This window comes from Corylus avellana, chromosome ca3 (assembly GCF_901000735.1).
Source record: "Corylus avellana chromosome ca3, CavTom2PMs-1.0".
Classification (NCBI taxonomy): Eukaryota; Viridiplantae; Streptophyta; class Magnoliopsida; order Fagales; family Betulaceae; genus Corylus; species Corylus avellana.
This window is the reverse complement of record NC_081543.1, coordinates 35,657,306-35,680,975: the sequence shown is the minus strand read 5'-3', so window position 1 is coordinate 35,680,975 and position 23,670 is coordinate 35,657,306. Positions and strand designations below refer to the sequence as shown.

General features: G+C 37.0%; 1 protein-coding gene and 1 pseudogene across 3 annotated transcripts; both read right to left on the bottom strand.

Moving 5' to 3' along the window:
- Window positions 1-2,817: 2,817 nt before the first annotated feature.
- LOC132173745 (G-type lectin S-receptor-like serine/threonine-protein kinase At4g27290) lies at window positions 2,818-7,471 on the bottom strand. 3 transcript variants are annotated; one of them, XM_059585339.1, is made up of 8 exons: window positions 6,111-7,471; window positions 4,635-4,769; window positions 4,308-4,468; window positions 4,023-4,233; window positions 3,663-3,900; window positions 3,434-3,584; window positions 3,172-3,222; window positions 2,818-3,008 (listed from the first exon to the last, which is right to left on the bottom strand). In XM_059585339.1, the coding sequence occupies exons 1-8, from the start codon at window positions 7,375-7,377 to the stop codon at window positions 2,919-2,921; spliced, it is 2,304 nt and encodes a 767-aa protein (XP_059441322.1). In that variant the 5' UTR covers window positions 7,378-7,471; the 3' UTR covers window positions 2,818-2,918. The 3 variants fall into 3 exon arrangements, with proteins under 3 accessions (XP_059441322.1, XP_059441320.1, XP_059441321.1); XM_059585337.1 differs by having other exon boundaries at window positions 2,818-3,222; XM_059585338.1 differs by lacking the exon at window positions 4,635-4,769 and having other exon boundaries at window positions 2,818-3,222.
- Window positions 7,472-10,355: 2,884 nt separating this feature from the next.
- LOC132174507 (uncharacterized) lies at window positions 10,356-21,901 on the bottom strand (annotated as a pseudogene).
- Between the last annotated feature and the right edge of the window lie 1,769 nt (window positions 21,902-23,670).

The following is a 23,670-nucleotide window of genomic DNA, read 5'->3' as shown; positions in this document are numbered from 1 at the left end:
AGTAAAAACGTGACTTGTACCTAACAAACAACATGTTTGTATTATAGGGCTGACAATTTTTTACATGACCCGCGAATCCGTCACAAAATTATATGATTAGGGTTTACCATTTTTTTGACATGAACCCGCTTGACCGGCTTAATAAACAAGTCAATAATGGGGAAAAAGCACTTGACGATCGGGTTGATCCGTATCTTCTTTTTAAAATAAAAAATAAAAAAGAGTAAAACTAAGCAAGACAATTAGACAAAACAAAAGAATAGAAAACAAAACTTTCCAACCTAAAGAAAAAATAAACCCTAGCGCTGCTCTCTTCTCTCTCGGTTTCTAGACTGATGGCTTGTCTTGACCATTTCTTGGTGGATAATTTATATGATATAATTTTGTCTGTCTTCATCCTTGTATGATGTGATTTTTTATAATGTAATTTCTGGACTGATGACTTGTCCTGGCCTAAGGAAGTTTCTGGACTGATAATGATATTGTTGATAAATTTTCTCAATAGAAAAGATGCAACTAGTGACGAGATGCATGTCTTGTGGTTCCTTTAAAGATATTGTCGTTTTGGCCACCCTTGGGCCGGCCTGGGGTGGTTCGACTACTCCATGGCTTCTAGAGGGTGGTTTGGCTACTCTTAAGGCCTTTAGGGGTAGTTTTGGTCACTCCGTTTTGACCACCCCTTTTTTATCATTGGGGGTGGTTCTGCTACTCTTAAGAGCCTTGGAAGTGGTTCGATCACCGTCAAACCTGTGCAGGGGTTTACCTGAATCACCCTCATCGCATTCTATTAGTTTGGTCGACAGAATGATGACAAAGGTATTAAACTAGTATTTACTCATAAGTCAGGTACCATCTGTGATACGAATTAAAATCTTAAGTGAGAAAAAATAAAAAGTAAAAACTTAGGTACCAAAAAGGTAATTAACCCTTTATTTTATTTAAATATTCTTTCTCACTTTTTTTTTAAAAAAAAAAAAAAAAAAAAAAACTTCTTTAACTCACTCTAGGCTCCGGTCTTTCTCTTCCTCTTCCTCTCCGGTCCTTTTTATTTAGAAAAAGACTGCTGCAGCCCTCCATCCCAGCTAGCAGTCTTCCACCACTATCATTGCCTTGCCTTTGGAAAAAGGAAAAAGGAAAAAGGAAACAAAAACATTCAATTCCACATACAGACATGTTTGGTCTATCTTCCAGTCTTTGTTGTACACATAACAGACCCACATTAAGTGCTTGAGCTCAAGTTGGACAAATGAATGGTATCTTAGTTGACAAGTTCTTATTTTCTTGGAGCTATTAAATAGATTTTCCTCTATGAATATGTGATATTGACAACAACAATATTGTAGGTAATTAATGTTGGAACTTCAATTGGGAAAGTGGGGTTTCTTGGAGAGAGGTATATAGTACATTCCTGGAAATATATCCTTTGGTAAAGTCCACTCCTTGAGCTTACCGTGGGAATCATGAGGCGTATTGGGGTGTTTTACGACAAACTTTTACCAGATTATGTGCAGGGTACTTGGGCATAATGGTTTTTTTTTATTATTTCCATTATTCAAGCTGTTGCAGTTCGAGTACATCTATTTATGTGGTTCCTATTACTTCCCCCTCTTTCAGGTAGTAAATATGAGTTCAACCACAAACATTTTCGCCATTAATGCGACTTCTTGGACTGAAGGGACACCGTGGACAGTGGGGAACAGAAAACTCTCCGATCTATTTTAGATTGAAAAATATCTAGTTAATGGTCAGCATTTCTCTAGAGATCTTGATACGATAAATGAGACATTTGTCCCATTAATAAAAAAAATAATAAAATAATATATATTTTAAAAAATTAAAAAACAAAATAATAAAAAAATAAAAATAAAAATAAAAATAAATAAAATAAAAAATAAAAAATAAAAAATAAAAACTAAGGGGTGGTCAGCCACCCCAATTGGGGCTGGGTGGCTTCGGCCACTGTAGACCGCGGCCACCCCCAAGGGCCAAATTAATTTTTTATTTTTTTTGATTTGGCACTTGGAGGTAGCCGACCACCCTCAAGGGCCATGGGGGTGATGGTCTAGGGTGGCCGAAGCCACCACCAGCCCCAACTGGCCACCCCCTTAGTTTTTTTAAAAAAAAATTTATTATTTTTTTTATTTTTTTAAATATATATATCGCACAAATCTCTCATTTATGGCCTCAAGATTTCTTTAGATCTCTTTACAGAGATCCTGACCATTAACTGGATATGCTCTAGACCAAATAAACTGAAGAGGATCTTGTTCCGGATAGTGGTCGGGGAGGAAACATCCTTGTTCTTGATTGGTCCAACAAAAATTAACAGAACGAGGAAATTAGCTTAGAAAACAGAGAAATTCGAAATTTTATTAAATTTTAAAATTCATTATTCAACTCCTCTTCAATACAATCAATACTTTTTTATAATATAATACAAAGCTTCAAATGGAAAGAAACTAATTGCTAGATGAATTTTGCATGTTTCTGTCTAATTAGGTCTTCTTGAGTAGACTACCCGCGTGCAGTCAACTATACAAGCATTTTGGAATATGCATAATCGAATTACAACCTTTCAATGCATTTCTAGTGACAAATTAGTTCTAATTTATAGTAAGTATTATAGAAGATATTGATTATGAAATTATTCAAAGGAAAGCATACATTTTCGAACATATGATATAATCCTAACTCCTGCGGGTAAACATTATCCACTAGATGAATAAACAAGAAGAAATCAAGAGTACAGTAGAAGCAGTCTTGCTCAACGCCAAAGCTATTTACCATTTTCTCTTTTTGACCCTTTTGTCCTAACGAACAGCAGCTTCAAGACCTATTTTGTTCAGCTAAGTATGTTGAAATCAAGATTACATTGATTCATAAATAAAAAAACTCTCTGCTTTTGCTCTCAAGGAACATTATTTACCGTCCTTCAAATACCGTAGTGGTGATTTCGTTTGTTGAACAAGTTCCAAACTTGCTAAATGAAAAATCAGCTTCCTGTGGATCTGTAAAGAAACCCGGTTGTTTTGGCTTAGACAATAAATTCTCACTGTTTAGCATTTGAACCACAAACGACATGTTTGGTCTATCTTCCGGTCTTTGTTGCACACATAAAAGACCCACATGAATGTGTCGTACTACATCAGATATATTGCACAAGTCACCTACCAATTCATCAACCAGTTTTATTGGCTTGTCTTCAATCCATAGTTTCCATGCCTGAAAGAAATGAAAATCAACCTTTTGTCGGTCATACTTCCATCAAATTTGCCCATAACCATTAAAAGAGCGTCAAAATAATTGGGGCATCATGCAACCCTCTTTACTATCAAGAACTACGTTGTAAATAAGAGGTTTCCTTCAACAACAACAACAAGAAAAAAAAAAAAAAAGAAGTAAATTAGTAGGAATTGCCACTATAGATGCTTACATGTCCAAGAAGATTAAGCTGGTTGTCTGGGTGACAAAATCCTCTATTCTTCTTCCCACTCACTATCTCTAATATTAAGACTCCAAAACTAAATACATCAGATTTTACTGAGTATTGTCCATGCATCGCATACTCAGGAGACATATAACCACTGTAAAATATCATTGCAAAGAAAAGAAATTAAAAAATAAATAAACTTAACCTATAAAAGAAGTTAAAATATACTTACTATGTTCCAATAATCCTATTGGTTGCAGAATCAATTTGATCTCCTCCAAATGATCTAGCCACGCCAAAGTCCGAAATTTTTGGATTCATATTGTTATCCAGAAGAATATTGCTAGCTTTGAGATCCCTATGGATAATTCTTAGTCTAGAGTCTTCATGAAGATAGAGAAGCCCTTTAGCAACACCACGAATAATGTTGATACGCTTATGCCAATCTAGTAATTTACTCTTTGTTTGATCTGTCCAATTTTACATCACGTTAGTGCATAGCTTGCTAAATTCTCAACAAACAATTTCATTAATGAAAGATGATAAGACTAAACATGAATGCTATGAATCAAGTCAAGGTCAAGGTTCAAACCAAAAATAAAGCAATCCAAGCTTTTGTTGGGCATGTATTCATAGATTAGCATATTTTCATTTTCTTGAATGCAACAGCCAAGAAGCTTTACAAGATTACGATGTTGAAGTTTGGCAATCAAAATAACTTCATTTTTTAACTCGTTCAATCCTTGTCCAGAATTCTTTGAAAGCCTCTTCACAGCTATATCTTTCCCTTCAGGCAATGTACCCTGAAAATCAAATTGTCAGTATATTTTGAAAAAATAAAATAAAATATAACTCAACTAGTTATGTTATTATTTACCTTGTACACAGGTCCAAAGCCACCTTCTCCCAACTTCTTGTTGTTTGAAAAATTATCAGTCGCATTAACTATGACTGTCAAATCAAATAATATTGCTAACTCCATATCTTCCTTCACACCTTCATTGTCACAATCCTTCCTCTCACTTCCTTTTATCATTGCTGAAATAACGAGATGCATTAGCATGAAAATTATTTGACAATTATATTAAAAAGGCAAATTTCTCCCCCCCCTCCCCCTTACAATCTTATCTCTGTAAAAGACCTACTTAAATTTCTTGACTATCATGCATCAATTATTATCTGAGTCCATTTTTTACAACTATACCTTGGTTTCTGAGTTTCTTCTTCCATATGTATGAGACCATTCCAACTATTATCATTCCCACAACTAGTAATGTTGAGCCAACTATAATTCCCACTAGTTTCCTCTCGCTGGAGTGACTGTTTTTATCAAGATGACCTGAAAAATCAAAGTAGAGTTTGGTGACTTTGAGAATAACTCATCATACTATGAGCATGTTTGAAATTGTGTTTGAAAAATAGAACTTTTAAATCAAAAACCCTTTTTTTGACAATTTTTAGGCTTTTTGAACCCTTAAAAAGTGTTTTCAATTTTTTTACCAAACGGATACTTTTTTCTTCAAACAGACGTCTTAAGTGTTAAACACATTTTTAAGCCCCTCAAACGCATATCCAAACAAGCCTATATATAAATTTTGGCCAACGATAACGGAAGAAAAGAAAAAGACTTTATTTTGTCCGTAGTCTAGACTGGGGAAATGGGTAGGAGATGAGGTGGCTAAAGCAGTTGAGCTCAACACCACCACAGCCACCAATTCCTAGTTTCCCTGGCATCACCAATTGTCTAGCTTGTAGTTGTATGATCAGCTTATTAAGCAAGCTTTGAAAGATATTATCGAATGTGTATCAGTGTTGGTTATCCCCTTCACCTCAGAAAAATATGCAGGACAAAGTCTGAACAAACATATAATAAACCTGAACAAACATATAAGAAATCTGAACAGACATATAATAAACTTGAACAAACATGCAGGACAATGTCTCTGTTTTTCAGTATTAGTCTTGATTAAATATCACCTGTTGATGATTAGTGCAGCCAGGCAGGGAACTATGGGAATCCGCTAATTTTCTATTGCAGGCCAGTTGTTTGTATCATGTGATTTCCCATCCAGAATGTCATCTAAACGGTGGAACTTCCAAATGAAGTCCAGCAGTGGAGGATCAAGCAAAGCCAGCAACATACAGGAGAATAGATGGCTTCAAAGATCATGGGGAGTCTCGCAAAGCTTCTCAACAGTAAGCAAATATGCATACTCAAGTATTTTATAGCGCATTACTTATAAAATAAGAAGATAAAATGCTTGCACATATCTATTTCCTTCTCTTGCAGTAGCATGCTAAAATTGAAGCAATTGCAGTTGCCAAGGTCTAGTCTTCAAAGGCCAAAATTGAATGAAAAATGTTAAACTCGCTCCCACTCTCACACTTTTAAGTGTACACTTTGATGTGCCAGTGAAAATTACCATTGAATCAGATCTAATAATGACTTTAACTGTCACATTAAAGAGTATACATTTGAAAAGCATGGGAGTAAGTGTGTAGCATTTTTCAAATTGAATATCTCCATGTTAGGAGAAAAAATCCATGTTAATCTATACATCTTAAATATCAACAACTATTAATACTGTCATAGAAGTTTTATTTTGCTCACCTTTCGTTAAAATAAAAGGAAAAAAAAAATCAGCAAAATCCAAAGAGCAAAACAGAGGAGAAATCGTACCCAATTCGGAAATGGCCATCCTTATATAGAGATCTTGCCCACCCTCAGCGAATTCTCTTGTATCAATTAGGCTACCAAACCAAAGCAGGCAGCCGCTTCCTCCTCCCCTGACATCTAAACTTGCATATGCTGTGCAGGAGCAGTTTTTCAAACACATTCCTTCGCATTCCTGGAGGTTCATGCTCTTGTTATACCAGGAATAAAATGTGTCGGGCAATTTCACCCCCGTGCGCTTCAGGAATCCATCTCCACCATTGCATTCCAAAGGAGTCCTTCGAACACACCCATCAGACCAATCTACTGAATCCCAATGTTCTGGAGACTTGGGTAAGAATCCTTCCATGCATGCACATACAGGAGACTTATTGATGTTGCAGGTAGCATAAGCACCGCATAAGGCATAAATTTCGCACTGATTTGCATGAGATGTAAAGAAGGGCTCCCAACTTTGTGTCCGATCCATCCATACGAATCGTTGCACAATGCCTGATGGGTTCAGCACAACTCTTGAGAAAACAGATTTGTTTAGAAGTTTGTACCCGTAATAGACCTCCTTCTCATTCAACACGAATTCATACTCAAATACTGTATTCGGTCTTACCGCACGACCCGTAAAACCAAGGCCATTCCACGATCCTGCTCTAGCCTTTATTTTGGTTCCCTCCATATCAAACCACTGTGGATAACCATGAGGAACTATCCGAGTAGAAAACTCACCTTGAGCAGGATCTTCCGTGCTCTTCCAAGATGATAAAAACCTATCAAGACCAGTTACTAAGTTCCATCCAAGCTTCATTTCCGGTAGGAGTGTGTTACAAGGATAATCAAAACTCTGCCACAAAAATTTATCTGGGTTATCATCATTCCCATCTTTCACAACAAGATTCCCGGTGTCCAAGAGCTTTGCAACTGGATTTTGTGGGGTTGTTGATGTATTAGATGACCAAACAGTACCATTGGTGCTATTAAGAAGCACAAGAACTCCATCATCAGTGACCTTTAAAACTCCCGAGTGATCGCTAAGCGGAGCATCTCTGTTGGCTACCCATACAACTGTTTCCGGAGATATCATGTACCAAATTCCCACATATCGGCTTTTGGAATTACCTGGGCTGAAGAATCCCAATTGAAATTGTCGGCCAGCAGAAACTAAAGTGCCACGGTCTCCGAGAGATTGACTTGGAGTAACAGTGTCCAGAGAAATGGAGGTTCTCAAGAGGGAGAATAAGAAAGTGTAGAAGACAAAAAGATGGGTAAAGGCTTCCATTGATTTTCTAAAGGTTACCTTTTCTCATTCAGAGAAAGTTGAGATTTAAGCAGCAACAGAGCCCATTGTTTCTTCCTAGTCCTCCCACCCATCTTCTCGGCTATTTCCATTTTTTTTTTTTTTTTTTTGGTCATTTTCAATGTATTTCCTTTTCTACAAATTTGAAATCAGAAGTGTCTGGTTCTCCTTCTCCCGTCCCCTTTGGCTGCTAACGGGTCCCATGTAATGCGACTTGAAAGCGATCAAAAGTAGTTCGTGGGGCCCAAGATTGAAAAACCAATGCAAAGTAAGAAGACTCGTCCCAACGTGGATTTCACCCTTTATCCGTAATCTCATATTTTGTCAAGAGTTGCATAAGGTTGAAAAACTAGTGTCATCCTTGGTCTATGGCCCTCAAGCAGTTGATGTATGAGCACGGCAATGATTATAGAAACTGACAAAATTTAGGAGAAAGTATATTTTACTCTTGAACTATTTATTTATTTGCATTTTTAACTCAAATGTTTAAAAAAAATGACACTTTACCCCCCTCAAATATCTAACATTGACACTTAACCCCATAAAATACACTTTACCCCTGAAGTATTTTGAGTTGACACTTTACTTCTCAAAGTAACTAAATTTTGGGGCTAAAGTGTCAACTCATATGGATAAAATGTCATTTTTTAAACATTTGAGTTTGAAGTGCAAATGAGTAAAAAGTTTAGTGGTAAAGTGTATTTTCCCCCAAAATTTATGTGGCTTCTATCGCTTCCGAGGACGGAGCCAGCATTATGATTGGGGGGGACCATGGCCAAAAAAAAAATTTTGGAGGAATCAATTAACAAAAAATATCTTAAATTTTTTTTTTTTTATACCTTTAAAATTTTTTTTACCTTGTAATTTGGGGGGGACCAAGGCCACTACTAGTCCCCCATAAATCAGTCCATAACTTCCCCTCCTTTGGGGTGGTAAATATGAGTTCAACCATTAATGCGACATCTTGGACTAAAGAGACGTGGAGGAAACATCTTGGACTAAAGAGAGTGCGCTACGGCTTTAATCAGCTGCATCTGCAGGTTACTTTCTCTTTCCATTCCAGTATTTTGAGATGCTAAAAATCTGTCCAGACCTGTTTATGCTGCTAAGCATGTATTTTCTTTTTGTTTCCCTACTGTTTTTCTCTTTGTTTTCCCTGTTGTTGTAATCTCTTTTGTTGTTGTATGAGAGCAGTTTATTAAAAATAAAAATAAAAAACCTTGGGAGTGGCTGTTAATCGTTTATCAAGTTTCCAACACTTTCTTACGTATGTATTCTAGAAGGTATTGATTATGAAATTATTCATAGATAAACATACATTTTCAAAGGCATGATATAGTCCTAACTCCTCTGTGTAAACACTATCCACTAGATGAGTAAACACCATGAATACTATAGAAGCAGCCTTGCTCTAAGCAATAGCTATTTACCTTTTTCTATTTTTGACCCTTCTGTCATAAAGAATAGCAGCTAAATATGTTAAAATTAAGAATAAAAACATTCATAAAAATAATTAAAAAAAAAAAATCTCCGCTTTCACTCTCAAGTGACGTTATTTATCGTGCTTCAAACATTGTAGTGGTGATTTCATTTGTTGAACAAGTTCCATACTTGCTAGATGAAGACTCTCCTTCATGTGAATCTGTAAAGAAACCTGGCTGTTTTGGCTTAGGCAATAAACTTTCATTGCTAAGCATTTGAACCACTAATGACATGTTTAGTCTATCTTCCGGTCTTTGTTTCGACTAAAGGGATGTGGAGGAAAAATGCTTGTTCTAGAATGGTCCAACTTGCAAGTTGATTGGTCCAACTTGCAAGTTGATTGGCCCAATTGGGAGTGGCTTTCAAAGTGCGCTACGGCTTTAATCAGCTGCATCTGGAGGTTACTTTCTCTTTCCATTCCAGTATTTTGAGATGTTAGAAATCTGTCCAGACCTGTTTATGCTGCTAAACATGTATTTTCTTTTTGTTTCCCTACTGTTTTTCTCTTTGTTTTCCCTGTTGTTGTAATCTCTTTTGTTGTTGTATGAGAGCAGTTTATTAAAAATAAAAATAAAAAACCTTGGGAGTGGCTGTTAATCATTTATCAAGTTTCCAACACTTTCTTACGTATGTATTCTAGAAGGTATTGATTCTGAAATTATTCATAGATAAACATACATTTTCAAAGGCATGATATAGTCCTAACTCCTCTGTGTAAACACTATCCACTATATGAGTAAACACCATGAATACTATAGAAGCAGCCTTGCTCTAAGCAATAGCTATTTACCTTTTTCTATTTTTGACCCTTCTGTCATAAAGAATAGCAGCTAAATATGTTAAAATTAAGAATAAAAACATTCATAAAAATAATTAAAAAAAAAAAAAATCTCCGCTTTCACTCTCAAGTGACGTTATTTATCATGCTTCAAACATTGTAGTGGTGATTTCATTCGTTGAACAAGTTCCATACTTGCTAGATGAAGACTCTCCTTCATGTGAATTTGTAAAGAAACCTGGCTGTTTTGGCTTAGGCAATAAACTTTCACTGCTAAGCATTTGAACCACTAATGACATGTTTGGTCTATCTTCCGGTCTTTGTTTAGACTAAAGGGACGTGGAGGAAACATGCTTGTTCTTGATTGGTCCAACTTGCAACTTGATTGGCCCAATTGGGAGTGGCTTTCTAAGTGCGCTACGGCTTTAATCAGCTGCATCTGCAGGTTACTTTCTCTTTCCATTCCAGTACTTTGAGATGCTAGAAATCTGTCCAGACCTGTTTATGCTGCTAAGCATGTATTAGCATGTATTTTCTTTTTGTTTCCCTACTGTTGTTCTCTTTGTTTTCCCTGTTGTTGTAATCTCTTTTGTTGTTGTATGAGAGCAGTTTATTAAAAAAAAAAAAAAAAAAAACTTGGGAGTGGCTGTTAATCGTTTATCAAGTTTCCAACACTTTCTCACGTATGTATTCTAGAAGGTATTGATTTTGAAATTATTCATAGATAAACATACATTTTCAAAGGCATGATATAGTCGTAACTCCTCTGTGTAAACACTATCCACCAGATGAGTAAACACCATGAATCCTTTTTCTATTTTTGACCCTTTTGTCCTAAAGAATAGCAGCTAAATATGTTGAAATTAAGAATACAAACATTCATAAAAAAAATAAAAAAAAATTAAAAAAAAATTAAAAAAAAAAAATCTCCACTTTCACTCTCAAGTGACGTTATTTATCGTGCTTCAAACGTTGTAGTGGTGATTTCATTCGTTGAACGAGTTCCATACTTGCTAGATGAAGACTCTCCTTCATGAGAATCTGTAAAGAAACCTGGCTGTTTTGGCTTAGGCAATAAACTTTCACTGCTAAGCATTTGAACCACTAATGACATGTTTGGTCTATCTTCCGGTCTTTGTTGAACACATAACAGACCCACATGAATTTGTCGTAATACATCAGATATATTGCACAACTCACCTACCAATTCATCCACTAGTTTCATTGGTTTGTCTTCAATCCATAGTTTCCATGCCTGAAAGAAATGAAAGTCAACTTTTTGTTGGTAGGACTGCCTTCAACTTGGCCCATGACCATTAATAAAGCATCAAAATAACAAGACTTCATGTAACCCTCTTTACTATTTAGAACTGCATTGTTAATAAGAGGTTGCTTTCCAAAAAGTAATGTAGTAGGAATTGCCACTATTTATGCTTACATGTCCAAGAAGATTATGGTGGTGATCTGGGTGACAAAATCCTCTATTCTTCTTTCCACTCACTATCTCTAATACTAAAACTCCAAAGCTAAATACATCTGATTTTATTGAGTATTGTCCATGCATCGTATACTCGGGAGACATATAACCACTGCAAAGAAAAGAAATTAAAAAACAAATAAACTTAACTTATAAAAAAAAGTTAAAGCATACTTACTGTGTTCCAATAATCTTAGTGGTCTCGGAATCAATTTGATCTCCTCCAAATGATCTAGCCACACCAAAGTCCGAAATTTTTGGATTCATATTGTTATCCAAAAGAATATTACTAGCTTTGAGATCCCTATGGATAATTCTTAGTCTAGAGTCTTCATGAAGATAGAGAAGCCCTTTAGCAATGCCACGAATAATGTTTAGGCGCTTATGCCAATCTAGTAATTTACTATTTGCTTGATCTGTCCAATTTCACATGTATGTTAGTACATACCTTGCTAAATTTTCAACAAACAATTTTATTGATGAAAGAGGATAAGAGTAAACACGAATCCGCTAAATCAAGTAAAGGTCAAGGTACAAACCAAAAATAAAGGAGTCCAAGCTTTTGTTGGGCATGTATTCATAGATTAGCATGTTTTCATTTTCTTGAATGCAACAACCAAGAACCTTTACAAGATTACGATGTTGAAGTTTGGCAATCAATATAACTTCATTTTTTAACTCATTCAATCCTTGTCCAGAATTATTTGAAAGTCTCTTCACAGCTATATCTTTCCCTTCCGGCAATGTACCCTGAAAATCAAATTGTCGGTATATTTTGGAATTGAATAAAATATAACTCAACTAGTTATGTTATTATTTACCTTGTACACAGGTCCAAAGCCACCTTCTCCTAGCTTGTTATTGTTTGAAAAATTATTTGTCGCATTAATTATGACCGCCAGATCAAATAATATCCCTAACTCCATATCTTCCTTCCCACCTTCATTGTCATAATCCTTCCTTTGAATTCCTAATACCAATCCTGAAATAATAAGAGATGCATGGGCATGAAAAATATTTGACCATTCTTTTTAAAAAGTAAATTAACACTCTGTTCTGCATGATAGACCTACTTATTTAAATTTCTTAGCTATAAATTGAGTATTATGAAGCTATTATTATGAAAGTGTAATTCTTGCCTGGGTTTTTGAGTTTCTTCTTCCATATGTACGAGACCAGTCCAACTATTATCATTCCCACAACTAGTAATGCAGAGCCAACTATAATTCCTACTAGTTTCTTCTTGTTGGAGTGCCTTTGCTTCTCAAGAAGAGCTGAAAGATCAAAACAGAGTCAGATGACTGAGAATAACTTGTCCTATTATACATGCATTCAGCCAAGGATAACTGAAGAAAAGAAAGAGGCTTTATTCTGTCCATAGAGACTGGGGAAATGGGCAACAGATGAGCTCAACACCACTACAGCCACCAATTCCTAGTTTCTCTAGCATTACAAATTGTCTAGCTTGTGGTTGTATGCAAACTTTGAAATACATTATCTAGTGTCTATCAATGTTGGATATCCCGATTCACATCAGAAAACATGCAGGACAAACTCTGAACAAACATATAATAAGCCTGAACAAACATGCAGGACAATGTCTCTGTTTGTCGGGACAAAAAAAAATATCACTTGTTGATGATTAGTATAGGCAAGCAGAGAACTATAGGAATCTGCTAATTTTCTATTGCAGGCCAGTTAATTCTATTCTGTGAATTCCCATAGAGAATGTTATCTCGTTCTTTGTATTTCACTCCAAATGAAAAAGCTTCTCAGGCTCTCAGCAGTAAGCAAATATTCATGCTCAAATGTTTTATCCAATCACACTGGTTTAAAGAAGATAAAATATTTGCACGTATCTACTTCCTTAATTCTTTTGCGATAGCATGCTAAAACTGAAGCATTTGCAGTTGCCAAAATTGAATAAATCCATGTTTGGAGAAAAAGAAAATACAATTATGCTAATCTATACATTTTAAAGAATGTCAACAACTATTTAATACATGTCGTAGAAGTTCTATTTTGCTGTAACCAACCCTTCGATGTACACCATTCATTAAAATAAAGGGAAGAATGCAAAATCCAATTTTCCTGATTTACAGTAAGTTCTAAACATTTTGATACCAAATAGAGCTTATTCAAGTAAGGTAATTATGGCGAATACATTTTTTCCTAAAACAGCAGAAAAAATAAAGCAAAATCCAGAGAGAAAAATAGAAGTGAAATCGTACCCAGTTCGGATTTGGCCATCCTTACATGGAGGTCTTGCCCACCCTCGGAGTATTCTCTTATATCAATTAGGCTACCAAACCAAAGCACGCATCCGCTTCCTCCTTCGCTGATATTTAAACTTGCATATGCTGTGCAGGAGAAGTTTTTCAAACACATTCCTTTGCATTCCTGGAGGGTCACGCTCTTGTTATACCAGGAAGAAGATGTGTCAGGCAATTTCACCCCGTGCGCGTTAGGAATCCATCTGTGTCATTGCATTCCAAAGGAGTCCTTCGAACACACCCATCAGACCAATCTGCTGAATCCCAATCTTTTTGAAACTGGGGTAAGAATCCTTCCAAGCATGCACATACAGGAGACTTATTGATGTTGCAGGTAGCATTTCCACCGCATAAGCCATAATTTTCGCACTGATCTGCCTCGGATGTAAAGAAAGATTCCCAAATCTGTTTCCGATCATCCCATGTGAATCGTTGCGCAACCCCTGTTGGGTTGATCACAAATCTTGTAAAACAGAAGTGTTAAAGAGTTTGAACTCGAAATAGACCTCCTTCTCATTCAACACGAATTCATAATCAAATACTGGATTCGGTCTCAACCCTTGATTACCCGTAAAACCAAGGCCATTCCATGACCCTGCTCTAGTCTTTGTTGAATTTCCCTGCATATTAACCCTTTGCGGAAGCCCACGGCGATCTATGTGTACTGAATACTCACCTTGAGCAGGATCTTCCGTGCTCTTCCAAGATGAAATAAACCTATCTAGACCAGTTACCAAGTTCCATCCAAGCTTCATTTCCGGTAGTTGTGTGTCACAAGGATAATCAAAACTCTGCCACAAAAACTTCTCTGGATCATCATCATTTCTATTATCTTTGACAACAAGATTTCCCGTGTCCAAGAGCTGTGCAACTGGATTTTGTGGGGTTGTTGATGTATTAGATGACCAAACAGTACCATTGGTGCTATTAAGAAGCACAAGAACTCCAGCATCAGCAAGCTTTAAAACTCCCGAGTGATCGCTAAGCGGAGCTTCTCTATTGGCTACCCATACAACTATGTCCGAAGATACTGTGTACCAAATTCCCACATAGCGACTATCGGGATTACCTGGGCTGAAGAATCCCAATTGAAATTGTCCGCCAGCTGAAACTAAAGCACTGCCACCGTCTGTGATTGACTGACTTGGAGTAATAGTGTCCAGAGAATTGGAGGTTCTTAAGAGGGAGAATAAGAAAGAGTAGAAGACAAAAAGATGGGTTAAGGCTTCCATTGATTTTCTTATTCGGAGAAAGTTGTATATCCATAGAGGTTGAGATTTAAGCAGCCACAGAGCGCATCATTTCTTTGGAGTCTACCCTTCTTCTCAGGTCTTCCCTGTTTTTTTTTTTTTTTCTTTTTTCTTTTTTCTTTGTCTTTTTCAATGTATTTCCTTTTCTACAACTTGAACCCAGCAAGAGTGTATGGTTCTCCCCTCCCCTTATCTGCAAACGGGGCCCTATCAAGTTGCTCATGGGGACCAAGATCCAAAAAACTGAATTTGACTTGGTCCCACTGGTGTGAACTGTGAAGGCTGAAGAGTTTGAATCACGATTCACGCATCCACGCGATTTAATTAGCAGTCGCAGTCGCTCCAATGGCTGCTCTCAGCACTGCCCCCAACCGTTGGGCTCTCTGAGACTTTCTCAAGGTTGAAAAAACAAGGCAAAGTAAGCAAGCCATTTCATTTTGATTTCATTTCACAAAAAGAAGCATTTTACATAGCAAGAAGTGATCATGAAAACTTACTATTTGATACACTTACTGACATGTTGCGACACAGAATTGCTTGAGCTTGTGTTCGACAAATGATGGTGTCTTAGTTGACAAGTTCTTATTTTCTTGGGAGCTATTAAATAGATTTTCCTCTATAAATATATGAGATTGACAATTACAATAATGAAGGTAATTAATGGGGAACTTCAACTGGGAAAGCGAGAGTGACCTTCCAAATAGGGAATCAACTGGGTAGTCCATAACATGTAGTTATCACGACCAAACTTTACGGTGGAGAATTGGTTCGAATGGCTGAGCTGCTAGGGAAAGGCAGGAACAGAGGAGATGGATGAAGTTTGTGACATGATGAAAAAGATAGGATTTTAATCTGTGAGGCTCTGATACCATATACGAACAAAGAATTTTATGTTTAACAATCCCAACTTCAACGTTTGGGGATGCTTATCATTTTTAAGAAAATTACAAGATAATAGTCTGTAAAGAGAAATACAATTTGAATTTGAATGAAATAACTGTGTCTACATTTGAAACTAAAAGATACACCGAATATTATCACAACTGATACAACTCTTGTTGAGACTATCATGGTGGTTTCAAACTCTTGTTGAGAGTATCACAGTGGGTTCAAAACTGGTTGAGGATCCTTAGTGTGGGAACAGGGAACCCACCGGCATATTAGGTGTTTTATGACAAACTTTTACCAGATTATGTGCAGGGTACTTGGCAATCTCTCTCTCCCTTCACACACTAACAAGGCACATGTTCTTTTTATACACTATGCCATGAATCAGATTTCTTGTCTCACCTCTCCAATATGTCTCATGTTAAATACTTAGACTTGTACTTGATACTCATATTTTACTATGATCGGCTGCCACAAGGCCCACAACATATGTAAAATGCTGATAACTTACTTGAATTGCTTCCCCTCATAGTGTTTGGGACTTGGAAGGTGCAAAACATGAAGCAAGCTTCCGAGATACTCGATCATTAGCTTCTGATAGGTGGACATTAGATCAAGGTAAGTCTTTCATGTTGGTAGAAAGTGCTCCTTTTAGGCAATTAGGAGAAGCACTATGATTCATGTGTGCATAAATGCATAATTTCTTTCCCTTTTTCCAGTGCATCACACACCATATTCAGGTTATAATCAGAGCTTAAGAGCCCCCTTAAGATTAGGCCCAGAGCAAGATCACTTAGACAAGCAGTCAAATGTGTCATAACTGTGGGTTTGCAACATTACTAACCAAATCTTATCTTCTGCAGGTATCAACCCTGCTTTTACTTGTAGCAAAGTTAAAAGACTCTTTAGACAGCATAAGCAATGAAACTGTGGTCTTCAACTAAAGTTTAATAACTTGTTTTAAAACTTTTTGGCTAACCACTGGAGTCATGTATTGGCAGGAAGAATTCTGGGTCTTTCATTAGATGATATGCCCAAAGGGCCAAAGCAATGAATTTTGGACATATGTTTCTTAATTGGAAACATATGGGTGATTGGTGGCACTAATGCCAGCACTTGAGGCTACATTCCTTTAAACTATAATGGAGTGGCAACAATAGGATCTCCAGAAGCAGTTCTTGAGGGAAGCACACGGGTGTCGTCTGTAACACCCCACCCCATTGATACATAATATTGTCTGCTTTTGGCTCTCTCGAACCGGATTTCTCAGGAGGTCACCCATCCTGATACTACTCTCACATAAGCTTGCTTAACTGCAAAATTCTGATGGGATTATGACTATCACGGCTTTAAAACGTGTTGTTGTCATAAAGGGTGTAAGTATACATATATAAGCGCATATCCATCTCCATACCCAAGCGATGTGGGTCGCCACATTGTCAGAAGTGTGTTGCCTATATCAACTATGCAGGGTGGGCTAGCCCCGAACCAGAGGCATTTTTGGATGGACAGGGGGTGAAGATGGCCGCTTATGTTGCCAGCACTTCGGACTACTGGTATATGGTTTTGTTTCTGCGCATTGTTTCATGTCAATGCTGATCTTGCTGGTATGGAAATGGAGCATGAGTTAATATCATTTAATGCTAGAAAGGTTTTTAGGGCTCTTTATGCTTTGTTTTACCACAAAGTCTTCGATTAAATTATGATGTTATACACTGTCATTCATACAAACTCCAATGTATATGGATTCATAAAACTATATATGCATTTTTGTTTGCATGTTTTTCTCCCATATGTAGCTTTAGTTTCATTGTCTGGGTTAACCTTAATCTATGGCTAGGAAAGGACTGCAATCATCAGCTTTTGTGTTTCGGTTGTAGAGAAGAATGAATTTCCTTCTAAGGCCGAGCAACCTTCATTGTGAAAAAACTCAAATTCTGGTTTCATTCATGATCTTCATTTTGGTTAAAATTCTTTGCAGTAATGTAATTAATCTTTGTTTTTATTAATTTAAAAACTTGCAGAGAGAAGCCGCTGTATATTCTTAAGATTTTCAATGATCCCTGTTTGCCCCTAACCATCAGCATGCCAGCGTTTGCAGAGAAGGTAATTTCAAGTATTTGGCCAAAGACATTTTTCTACCTTGATTCATTTTTTTGTTTGTATCATAAGAGAATGGGGAAGGATAGAAGGAAATTTTGGAAAAGGAGCAAAAGCAAACAATGCTTTTGTTTCGGATATTGATTATGAAAATATTCAAAGAAAAACATACATTTTCAAATGCATGATATAATCCTAACTCCTGTGTGTAAACATTATCCACTAGATGAACAAACAACATGAATACAGTAGAAGAAGTGTTGCTCTACGCCAAAGATATTTACCTTTTTTTCTCTTTTTGACCCTTTTGTCCTAAAGAATAGCACCTTCTAGGCCCCTTTTGCCCAGCTGGGTGTGTTGAAATCAAGATTACATTGATTCAAAAAAATTTAAAAGAACAAAAAAAAAATCCACTTTTGCTCTCAAGTAACGTTATTTACCGTCCTTCAAACACTGTAGTGGTGATTTCGTTTGTTGAATAAGTTTCATGCTTGCTAGATGAAGAATTTGCTTCATGTGAATCGCCAAAGAAACCCGGTTGTTTCGGCTTTGGCAATAAATTTTCACTGCTCAACATTTGAACCACAGACGACATGTTTGGTCTATCTTCTGGTCTTTGTTGCACACATAACAGACCCACATGAATGTGTCGTAATACATTAGATATAGAGAACAAGTCACCTACCAATTCATCCATCAGTTCTACTAGCCTGTCTTCAATCCATAGTTTCCATGCCTGAAAATAAAATTTTTGTTGGTCAGACTGCCTTCAAATTGGCCCATGACCATTAACAAAGCATCATAATAACAGAGGCACCATGTGACCCTCTATACTGTTAGTAATTGCAATGTTAATAAGAGGTTTCCTTCAAAAAAGTAAATTAATTAGTAGGAGTTGCCACTCCTTATGCTTACATGTCCAAGAAGATTAAGGTGGTGGTCTGGATGACAAAATCCTCTATTCTTTTTACCACTCAGTATCTCTAATACTAAGACTCCAAAGCTAAATACATCAGATTTTACTGAGTACTGTCCATGCACCGCATACTCAGGAGACATATAGCCACTGTAAAATATCATTGCAAAGAAAAGAAATTTAAAAACAAATAAACTTAACTTATAAAAAAAAGTTAAAGCATACTTACTATGTTCCAATAATCTTAGTGGTCTCGGAATCAATTTGATCTCCTCCAAATGATCTAGCCACACCAAAGTCCGAAATTTTTGGATTCATATTGTTATCCAAAAGAATATTGCTAGCTTTGAGATCCCTATGAATAATTCTTAGTCTAGAGTCTTCATGAAGATAGAGAAGCCCTTTAGCAACGCCACGAATAATGTTTAGGCGCTTATGCCAATCTAGTAATTTACTCTTTGCTTGATCTGTCCAATTTCACATGTATGTTAGTGCATACCTTGCTAAATTCAGAACAAACAATTTTATTGATGAAAGAGGATAAGAGTAAACACGAATCCGCTAAATCAAGTAAAGGTCAAGGTACAAACCAAAAATAAAGGAGTCCAAGCTTTTGTTGGGCATGTATTCATAGATTAACATGTTTTCATTTTCTTGAATGCAACAACCAAGAAGCTTTACAAGATTGCGATGTTGAAGTTTGGCAATCAAAATAACTTCATTTTTTAACTCTTTCAATCCTTGTCTAGAATTTATTGAAAGCCTCTTCACAGCTATATCTTTTCCTTCAGGCAATGTACCCTGAAAAATAAAATTGTCGGTATATCTTTGAAAATAATAAAATATAATTGAACTAGTTATATTATTATTTACCTTGTACACAGGTCCAAAGCCACCATCTCCCAACTTGTTGTTGCTTGAAAAATTATCAGTTGCATTAGCTATGACTGCCAAATCAAATAATATCGCTAACTCCATATCTTCCTTCCCGGATTCATTGTCACAATCCTTTCTATAACTTCCTTTGGTCATTCCTGAAATAACAAGAGATGCATGAGCATGAAAAATCTTTGACAAATCTTTTAAAAAAGCAAATTACCCTCCAATCTATTCTCCATGAAAGACCTACTTACTTAAATTTCTTAGCTAAATTGACTATCATGAATCAATCATTATCAGTGTCCGATTGTTACAAATTTACCTTGATTTTTGAGTTTCTTCTTCCATATGAATGTTGAGCCAGCTATTATCATTCCCACAATTAGTAATGTTGAGCCAACTATAATTCCTACTAGTTTCCTCGTGTTGGATTGCCTCTTTTTCTCAACATGACCTGAAAGATCAAAAAGAGTCAGGTGACTTTGAGAATAACTCGTCAAATTATATATGCATTTCGGCCTAGGATAACTGAAGAAAAGAAAGAGACTTTATTTTGTCCATAGTCTGGACTGGGGAAATGGGTGAGAGTAAGAGATGAGGTGGATAAAGCAGTTGAGCTCAACACCACCACAGACACCAATTCCTAGTTTCCCTAGCATTACAAATTGTCTAGCTTGGGGTTGTACGATCAGCTTATTAAGCAAGCTTTGAAATATATTATCTAATGTCTATCAGTGTTGGTTATCCCCCTTAACCTCAGAAAACATGCAGGACAAAGTCCGAAGAAACATATAATAAGCTTGAATAAACATGCAAGACAATGTCTCTGTTTATCAGTATTAGTTTTGATTTAGTATCATGCTGATGATTACTGTGCAGCCAAGCAGAAAATGTCATCTAAATGGTGGGAATCCGCTAATTTTCTATTGCAGGCCCGTTGTTTGTATCATGTGATTTCCCATAGAAAATGTCATCTAAATGGTGGAACTTCCAAATGAAAAAGCTTCTCAGCAGTAGGCAAATATGCATGCTCAAATGTTTTATAGCTCATATGCTTGCAACTGTTTAAAGAAGATGAAATGCTAGTACATATATAAAATCTTCCATCTGCACCATTCGTTAAAATATAAGAACCAAAAAAAAATTTAGAAAAAAAAAAAAGGAAAATCCAAAGAGAAAATAGAAGTGAAATCGTACCCAGTTCTGAAATGGCCATCCTTAAATAGAGGTCTTGCCCACTCTCACCGAGTTCTCTTGTATCAATAAGAATATCAAACCAAAGCAGGCAGCCGCTTCCTCCATTCCTGACATCTAAACTAGCATATGCTGTACAGGAGCAGTTTTTCAAACACATTCCTTCACATTCCTGGAGGGTCATGCTCTTGTTATACCAGGAAGAAGATGTGTCCGGCAATTTCGCCCCCGTATGCTTCAGGAATCCATCTCTGTCATTGCATTCCAATGGAGTCCTTCGAACACACCCATCAGACCAATCTGCTGAATCCCAATCTTTCGGAGACTTGGGTAAGAATCCTTCCAAGCATGCACATACAGGAGAGTTACTGATGTTGCAGGTAGCATATCCACCGCATAACGCATAATTTTCACACTGATCTGCCTGGGATGTAAAGAGATGCTCCCAACTCTGTGTTCGATCCACCCACTGGGATCCTTGCCCAAGGCCTGTTGGGTATATCACAAATATTGTGAAAACAGAAGTGTTAAGGAGTTTGGACATGTAATAGACCTCCTTCTCATTCAATACGAATTCATACTCATATACTGGATTCGGTCTTAACCTACCAGCCGTAAAACGAAGGCCATTCCATGACCCTGGTCTAGCCCTTATTTTAGCTCCCTCCATATTAACCCACTGTGGATACCCACGAAGATCTATCCGTACAGAATACTCACCTTGAGCAGGATCGTCCGTGCTCTTCCAAGATGATAAAAACCTCTCTAGACCAGTTACTAAGTTCCATCCAAGCTTCATTTCCGGTAGGAGTGTGTCACAAGGATAATCAAAACTCTGCCACAAAAACTTCTCTGGATCATCATTATTCCCATTTTTGACAACAAGATTTCCAGTGTCCAAGAGCTGTGCAACTGGATTTTGTGGGGTTGTTGATGTATTAGATGACCAAACAGTACCATTGGTGCTATTAAGAAGCACAAGAACTCCATCATCAGTGACCTTTAAAACTCCCGAGTGATCGCCAAGCGGAGCGTCTCTGTTGGCTACCCATACAGCTTTCTCCGAAGATACTGTGTACCAAATTCCCACGTATCGACTATTGGAATTACCTGGGCTGAAGAATCCCAATTGAAATGATCCGCTAGCTGAAACTAAGGTGTCACCGTCTCTAGAGATTGAGTTGGAGTAACAGTACTGTCTTGTGTAATGGAGATTCTAATCAGAGAGAAGAAGACAGAGTAGACGAAAAGATGGGTAATTGCTCCCATTGATTTTCAAATGGTTCTTTTCTCATTCACTGAAAGTTGTATATCCATAGAAGTTGAGATTTAAGCAGCAACAGAGCCCATTTTATTTCTTCGGAGTCTACCCACCCTTCCTCTCTGTGTTTTTTTTGTTTTCTACAAATTTGATATCAGGAAGAGTTTATGGGCTGTAATGTGACTTGAAAGCCATCAAAAGTCGTTCATGGTGCCCAAGATTGGAAAACCAAGGCAAGGTAAGAACATTCGTTTCAATGGCTGCTGCGTCAACCGTTGGGATCTCTGACACTTCCACAAGGTTGAAAAACCAAGGCGAAGCAAGCCAATCCATTTCCACATCTTTCACCTTCTGCTTTGTCTCTTATGTTTTAGTTTCATTCTCTGTTTTGAATGGATTGTTGGTATTTTGTATATTATATTATTATTTATGGGTTGGTGTTGACTTTGGAAGCTTCCCTCCAGTGGCTCTCCGAGACTTTCACAAGGTTGAAAAATCAAGTCAAAGTAAGCAAGCCATTTCATTTTCATTTCTAGAAGCATTTTACATCGCAAGAAGTGATCTCACGAAAACTTGCTATTTGATATACTTTCTTTCTTTCTTTTTTTTTTCTTTTTTTTCTTTTTTTCAGAGCCAGCTATTTGATACACTTACTGACGTATTGTGACACATTATCTTGAACTCAAGTTCGACAAATGATGTCTTACTTGACAAGTTCTTATTTTCTTGGAGCTATTAAATAGATTTTCCTCTATAAATATATGATATTAACATTTACAATAATGTGGGTAATTATTGTGGGAACTTCAATTGGGAAAGTTGCTTCTTTCTCACCTATGTTTTGCTGATGATCTTTTAATATTCTCGGCTCCTACATTGTAATCTGCTCTAGCTATCAAAGCTGTTTTGGCTGAATTTGATGGGTTGTCGGGTTTGAAGGCTAATCCAAGCAAAAGCTCTGTTTTTTGTTCTGGTGTATCACTGGCTGAGAAGGAGCTTGTGCTCCATTGCATTCCAATGGAGTCCTCCGAACACACCCATCAGACCAATCTACAGAATTCCAATCTTTTTCGAGATTTGGATACAAATCCCTTCAAGCATGCACATACAGTGGAGTTGCTGGGATTGCAGGTGGCATATGAACCACAGAAGGCATAAATTTCACATTGATCTAACTGGGCTGTGGAGAAACGCTCCCAACTCTGTGTCTGATCGTCCCGCAATGCCTGATGGGTTCAACACAAATCTTGTAAGAATTGAAGTGTTTAGGAGTTTGTTCTTGTAATAGACCTCCCGCTCGTTCAACACAAATTCATACTCAAATAATGGATTCGGTCTTAACGAGGGAGTTAAGACCCTGCTCTAGCCTTTATTTGATGATATGCCCAAAGCAATGAATTTTGTGGAAGGTATGCCCAAAGCAATGAATTTTGGACATACGTTTCTTAATTGGAACTTATAGCTAGAGGATGCAAACAAAATACCTTCCAGATTGTGCTGCACTGAGCCACCCCATACCCTTCTTTTTGGCAGACAGATTATTTTGTTGATCGTCACTGCTTGGAAGAAGCCAAGACACTATGGGTGATTGGCGGCACTAATGCCAGCACTTTAGTCTACTTTCCGGTAAACTATAATGAAGTGGCAACAATAGGATCTCCAGAAGCAGTTCTTGAAGTGTGTTGCCTATGTTAAGTGTGCAGGGTGGGCTAGCCCCAAACCAAAGGCATTCTTGAACGGACAAGGGCTTGGAAAGGACTGCTATCATCGGCATCTG